Source organism: Lycium barbarum, chromosome 11, assembly GCF_019175385.1.
Source record: "Lycium barbarum isolate Lr01 chromosome 11, ASM1917538v2, whole genome shotgun sequence".
Classification (NCBI taxonomy): domain Eukaryota; kingdom Viridiplantae; phylum Streptophyta; class Magnoliopsida; order Solanales; family Solanaceae; genus Lycium; species Lycium barbarum.
Genome location: NC_083347.1, coordinates 6,514,950 through 6,522,028, shown reverse-complemented (window position 1 = coordinate 6,522,028; position 7,079 = coordinate 6,514,950). Strand labels below are relative to the sequence as shown.

Genomic DNA, 7,079 nt, shown 5'->3' with positions numbered 1-7,079 from the left:
TGTTATTTCCTAGTTAGAAGTGTCAAGTGTGTATGAACTATTTGTTGGACTATCGTTTTAGTATATGAGCCCAAATGATGATCTTGTTTACCAAAAATACGGAGGGGCGTCGTTATGGTTATCATGAATTTATGAATAGTGTAATCTTAAGCATATCATAACATGTTTTACAAAATGTTTGGGTTTATTACATCTCAAAATGTGAAGATATCACCTCATTTTATGTTAACTCTGTTATAACTCAGGTCTGGAAAATAATTGAATAGAAGAGATTTTACAAAACTTGCCCCCCCTTGTCAGGTGTTTTACCACTGCCATACAGTATAAAATTCACTCTATATATTCGTTCAATCAAACAGGTCGTGTGGTAAGCTGTAAACTCACGCTGACATAACTTTGAAGCATTTGTTCAGACTACTGAAACTTAGATGAATTATTATTTATTCCACACTTGAATGACTGAAAAAGAAACGAATTATATTGCAAAAAGTTAGAAACCAAAATTTCGTAAAACCAGTAAACTAAGTTGGAAGTTTTGTGAGTGGAAAAAGATTTTTCTCTTGAAAAACTAGTCAAACCAGTTTGAAAAACTCATCTTGAAACTAACCGAAAAATTAGTCCAATGTATAACCAAACAATGATTGGGAAAAAGGAAAAAAATTCTATAAAGCAAGACAAACACAGGAGGAACTATAAACTTGTTAGTTTTTACCACATCCTCAACAAAATTAGATACTTAAATTAACATGTCGCGTACTCGTGTTTCCCAAGACAAGCAGTGAGGAATACAAGCACCACCCACTTTTACCATTCCCGTCTATATGTGTCCGAAGACAATTGACAAACAAAACTTTGGAAATATGAATGTAGGAAAAGAGAAAATTGCACTATCATACACATAAGAAACCAAGCTGAACTCTTGCCTTGGCTCTGAGGAAAGGAGTAGGTATCCAGATATACTTTAGACCTGATCATGACAGCTCCGTTATCACCCGTTCACATTTTTCTTCCAAAATCTTTACAGCTTCAGTAAACAGCACCTCAGGTGGCAATGCTCCAGTTGACTCTATGGTAACTAGAAAAATTCACAAGAAATAACACAAGTTTATCCGAAGATCAAGCCCCGAGGAATGGTAAATCATTTATCACCAAGAAGCACATAATTGCGTTAATCCAGCAACTGAAAAATATGCATGACTTTTTCTCATGTTACAATCAACCTGAAGCATAAGAATCTATTTCATTCTGCAACTTCAAAATATGCACCAAATTCTAACATATTACACTTAACCTAACGCTTCAACATGCCGAATTTCGATGTGATGAGTAAATCAGGTTAACCTCTTAATACCCTAAAGTCTCTAAGCACATCACGGACTGAAATAAAATTAATCAGTTATAATCAATTAAAAAATGCTGATATATTACTACCAGTATTTTCTTGGACAAAGTAATATATTATTATCATTATCTCATCAGAGTTACCTCAATAATCCAAACAGAAATTGAAACTCAATAAACTGAGTCAATGTGTTAAAAACCCCTTAAACTATCATTATTTTGCGAATTTCATACCTAAACCATTGGGTGTTCCTATTACCCCCCGGACTATAACTGCCTTTAGATTAAAAACCGCCGGTTGAATATATGGCAAAATGTTTGGGTTAACTTGCTGAGGGTGTGTGGGAATGAAATAAGTCTTAAAATGAGTCAACCTGACACATTGAGTTTATGGGGGTTTTGTGAACACCCAATAGTTTAGGTATGAAAATCGCAAAACAGTGATAGTTTGGAGGGGTTTTAACTTTTAACCTATTCTCTCAATGTTTATTCATATGTACCGCCACTTGGAACTCTTTGGAGAAGCTTTTGGAGCTTGATGTTTACGTAGCATGTCATTTTCCTCCAGGGTATATTTTTGGTTCTATGAACACCCAATAGTTTAGATATGAAACTCGCAAAATAATGATAGTTTTGGATTTTTTTAACCTATTCACTCCAAAATTTTTGAATTTAAGCTCACAAGAAAGCAGATAATAAGGGAACAAAGATACAGATATTATTCTATTTAAAGGATATGCCAAGAGGTTTGGAGGTCTCTGCAACTTACAGATGAAATGGTCATTTACACGTCTCAATGCTACATTCTTGTCCCACCCTTCCTCTCTGATGCATTCCCTACAAAGTGTGCAAGCCCTTGGTCGTGCAACAGTTGCCCTCTTTTTACCTATACATTAATGCTTGTTAGAAACAGTGGAAAGATCAATATTGCTTCAGCTTTTCCGCTTCGAACACTGCAGTTGGTGACCTAATTAAATCAAGGACTGACATATATGTCGCTATACCTTTACCCATATCTTCGATGTCAAACACCTTAACCGGACACTTCTTCACAAGTGCTTCTGCTTCATCATCTTCAATATCTCGCAATAATACAACCTTCAGCACGCAAACAAAAAGATCAAAACCCAGCATTTACCAAAAATATGCTAGAGTTCAAATTTAAGAAGTGAAATCTGAAAACTAATAGTCAGAAGGTATTCTATATACATCAAATTGAATATTGTGAAAAAATCTCTAGTCACCTCAGGAAGCATTCTGTACCAAGCGGTAGCCACAGGAGACCACTTTGCATGTGTCTTACCCATGCCTTTAACAGCATGAGCTTCTAGCTCGATTTCCTACAAAGGAGGCATAAAAATACCCCAGAAGTAAATTAAACACCTTAATTCTAAAAAAATTTACCACTAAGCATTTTGTAAAGGTACAATTTCTGCTTAACAGAGACAAATATGTATTAGCATTTAAGTTCAAACCAGAAAGCACTAACAAAATTTTGTGGAATGAGTGAGTGCACTACATACAAAGAGTCAAAAGTTGTTGGTACAATTTTGTGAATCTTAGTTAAATGGTGATATAGGTACTTTAGATCTTCAAAACTTCTGTATCAAATGGTTGTCTAGCAGTATCATCACTTAGTAATATGCAAAGCGGGAAAAGGATACGAAAGCACTAGCAAAAGTGCACCTATAGAGAGTTTGTGAAATAATAAAAGAGCATAGAGCTGATGATCAAATAGCAATACTACAATGTTTGACCATTCAAACATTTGCTCTAATAGTTTTCTTCCTCTGTTTTCTTTTTCAACAGAAAGAAGCAAAGAAGAACATACAAGGCACAAAGTCTACCTGACCAGGTCCGAGTTTGGCTACAATGATATCTGCATCTTTGGGGGCAATTGGGTCATTCGAGAATTCTGGTCGAGTATCTTGACTACAGCTGAATGAAGTGTAAGTTTTTGGTTTTGCACTCGAATTTGATGCTTGACTTTCTGTTGCTAGTATCAATTCACTTCCATTGGGTAACCACTTCAGCTCACTGGACAAGACTGCAATTTTTTACACATAAATGAAGAAAAATTGATTAGCCCGCATGACTAGTGGCAATCAAATGGAGAACCACACACATGAATGAACAGATAATGCAAAAATAAATGATGAGAAAAATTTCATGATATAAGCATATAATAGTACCTCTTAGTCGTTCACTGCCTTTTTTACAACGAGCATGGAGTTTGAAAACAACTGTATTCTTTTCGTTAGGGACATCATTTTCTGGAAGGGAAAAAAACAAGGTAATAATTAGCCATCATAATTCCCATCAAAAGCAAACCCTTTATTTGAGAAAAGGGGGGAAGGGGATTAAAAGGAAACTCAATAGTAACCACACATACGATACTACAAGAAGATCTAATACCTGACATATACTCGAAAAGCCTTGGATCGACCTTAATTGGGATGAGACCAAGTCTATGAGCGAGCACTTCATCTTGGATAATGGACGTATTGTTTGCAATAAGAACTTTTTCAATAGCTATGGTCGGGACCTGCATGACAACCAAGGGAAATAAATGAACTTAATCAACATCTCAAATGCCCGACACAATTCAAGCAAGAGTTCAAGTAGAGGAACAAAACAAGCCAGCATCTATTATGAGGAATAAAAATACATATGTCCCAATCATTGAGTTCATCTTGTTGATAGATAAGCAGGAAAGAACCTCAAACTAGCGTCAAACTAGAAATTTTTAAGACAAAATGGAAAATGTAATTAGTCTTAATTTTCTTTGCATTTCTACGCTTTCTTTCTGGAGCAATATGGCAGATGTACATGAAACACAGGATGTAGAGTCCTTGCTCGATTTTATTAGTTCTCTTCCCAGTCATTAAGGCTCTTTTTTGTTATAGCTTCTAATCACCAGCATTCACTTGATGCTGGTTTTCATCTATTTACCTTACTTATCACCAGCACACACTCTACCCTCCCAAACCCCACATGTGGGATTACATAGGGTATGTTGTTGTTGTATTATCAAAAAAAAAAAAAAAACAATTAGTAATGAAATTTTACCATGTAGCCCCACTAAGTCAATGAATAGCTTCATAGTTTATCTAAAAGCACGAAACAAACAATAAAACAAAACCTAACCACGGCACAAATTCAATTCAGAAACCTTGAAGAAAAGTGGGGATAAAAAACACGAAAAGGGGTGAGCACCTCTGCAATGAGGATTCTGCGAAATGCGTTGGCAAGAGAAGGATCGATACCAATCATGTCAAACTCCAATTCGTCCTCGTCAAGTCTCACAACTTCCACTTTGAAGTTATTGCGGAATTGCTCAAAGCGCACGCTGTTATCAACACCCATAGATGCATAGGCGCCTGAGTATTGTACCTTCTCTGTCTTCACTCCCCAAAAGAAAACAAAAAAAAATAACAAATATAAGAACAGTAAAGGAAACCTCAAATTCTTAATAGTTAATGGTCAAAAACACACCTAAACTATCACTTTTTCGCGAGTTTCACACCCCAACTATCGGTTGTTTCTTTTTCCTACTTAAACTATCACTATATATGTATTAAAACACATCTCGAAGCTGACTAGGACAACTATAAGTTGTTCCCTTTTCCTACCTGAGCTATCACCATCTATGTACTAAAACACACCTCGAAACTGACTAGGCCAACTATCAGTTGTTCCCTTTTCGTACCTGAACTATCACCATCTACTCAACTAGGTGTGTTTTAATACACAGATGGTGATAGCTCAGGTTGAAAAAGGTAACAGTTGATAGTTTGGGTGTGAAACTCGCAAAAAATGATACTATGACACTCTTTCCTTTTTAGTATGTTTCAAAAAGAATGACACTTTTCTATATCTAGCAATAATTTACCTCTAAAATTCCCATTTTACCCTTAATGAGATGAATTAAGGCCACACAGATATCTATGATTTGTTTTAGGCCACAAGTTTCAAAAGTGTTCTTTTCTTTGTTAAACTCGGCGTCTAGTCAAACTATATCACATAAATTGGGGGGACGGAGTAGTTCATCTGTGTTTTTTAATCATTATCTACATTCTGAACTAGCAAAGTGAAAAGCACACCACAATAACATTCATCAAGAAAACGGAGAAAAAAAAAAAACAAGATGAGATATTTACATTAGTGAGAGCTCAAGGGGAGGGGGCAACTTGCCCTTTGGCACAATCCACCTCCGTTCAATAATTTCATATATGTGATAGTTCAGGTAGGAAAAGGTAACAGTTGATTTTTTGAGGTGTGAAACTCGCGAAAAAAATTATCTAAATTGTGAAGTAGCAAAGTGAAAAACACAACACAACAACATTCATCAAGAAAAGGAAAAATAAAATAAAAAAGAAGAGAGGTTTTTACATTAGTGGGAGCTAAAGAAGCACAAAGAACACGAGTCCTTCGGAGTTCAAGGTGAGGTGGCAATTTTCCCTTTGGGACATCAGGCAAATCCCAAACTGAAACTTTTTCTAACTTTGGGGAATCCATGCTGCTATCGCTATCTGAAGCACTGCCCATGGCGAATTTTGTGAAACTGTGTGTGCCAAGGGTTTAGGGTTTTAAGGAATATAACAAGTTCCGTGTTTTTTTTTTTTTTACTGAATGTTTTGTGCAGTTAAAGAGCCCGTTTGGATTGGCTTACCGCTTAAAGCTGTTTGCAGCTTATAAGCTGAAAAAAATAGTTCAATTTTTTTTTTTTTGACTTATAAGTTATTTTCAGCTTATAAGCTGCTTTAGATAAACTAAGTCAAATGGGTCTAATTATTTTCTTAAGCTTATTTTAAGCATAAAGTAACTTTAAGCTGGCCAGCCAAACACTCAAAAAAGTTGAAAACAGCTTATAAGTTAACTTATAAGCCAATCCAAACGGGCTCAAAGAGGGATTGGCGGCTACCCAGTAAACAAGGGGACCAAATAGAGAAAGGGCACCCGGACGAGGAAATAGCTACGAAGTCAAAAAAAAGGTAAATAGTAGTAGTAAATAATAATTATCTTTAATCTAAAAATTTATTTAGACAAAAATACCCTCAATTCGGAAAAGGGCTGAGACGCGGGTGACTTAGAGCCCGTTTACATTGGCTTATAAGAGCCTGTTAGGATGGGCTTAAAAAAAGCCCTTATACCCCCAATTTATTTTTTTGGCTTATAAGTTGTTTCCAGCTTATAAGCTGTTTTAGATAAGCTAAACTAAACAGACCCAATTAATTTTTTAGGCTTATTTTAAGCACAAAATGACTTTAAGCTGGCCAGATAAACACTCAAAAAAGTTGAAAATAGCTTATAAGCAACTTATAAGTCAATCCAAACGGGCTTTAAGTTGCTATTTTCAGCTTTTTTGAGTGTTTAGTTAGTCAGCTTAAAGCCATTTTGTGCTTAAAATAAGCTCAAAAAAATAATTGAGCCCGTTTGGTTTAGCTTATCTAAAACAGCTTATAAGCTGCTTTTTTTAAGCTCATCCAAATAGGCTCTTAGCTAAAAGATGTTTTCAATGACGATCCCTCCGTCTCAATTTATATGAAATTCTTTTTTTTTTTTAGTCAGTGTAAAAAAAAAAATATTTTTCTATATATAGTGACAATTTAACTTTATGAAATGATATTTAGCAACATAAATTTCTATGATTTGTTTTAGACTACAAGTTTCAAAAGTCTTCTTTTATTTCTTAAATTTCAAGTCAAGTCAAAAACGAGTCCGAAACCTAAATGACC

The 7,079-nt window shown here is 35.2% G+C and overlaps 1 protein-coding gene across 1 annotated transcript; it reads right to left on the bottom strand.

Moving 5' to 3' along the window:
- Positions 1-688: 688 nt before the first annotated feature.
- Positions 689-5,960, bottom strand: LOC132617996 (uncharacterized). Its single transcript, XM_060333065.1, has 9 exons — positions 5,734-5,960; positions 4,558-4,743; positions 3,757-3,886; positions 3,534-3,614; positions 3,189-3,388; positions 2,586-2,681; positions 2,346-2,439; positions 2,111-2,227; positions 689-1,075 (listed from the first exon to the last, which is right to left on the bottom strand). Exons 1-9 carry the CDS (start codon positions 5,887-5,889, stop codon positions 972-974), a joined length of 1,164 nt encoding a protein of 387 aa, XP_060189048.1. The 5' UTR covers positions 5,890-5,960; the 3' UTR covers positions 689-971.
- Between the last annotated feature and the right edge of the window lie 1,119 nt (positions 5,961-7,079).

Coding starts and splice junctions, on each gene's coding strand:
- LOC132617996 (XM_060333065.1), bottom strand. CDS start 5,889: ATGGGCAGTGCTTCAGATAGCGATAGCAGCATGGATTCCCCAAAGTTA. Junction 3,887..4,557: donor GCAGAATCCTCATTGCAGAG/GTGCTCACCCCT, acceptor GTTGTCATGCAG/GTCCCGACCATAGCTATTGA. Junction 2,228..2,345: donor CATCGAAGATATGGGTAAAG/GTATAGCGACAT, acceptor ATTAATGTATAG/GTAAAAAGAGGGCAACTGTT.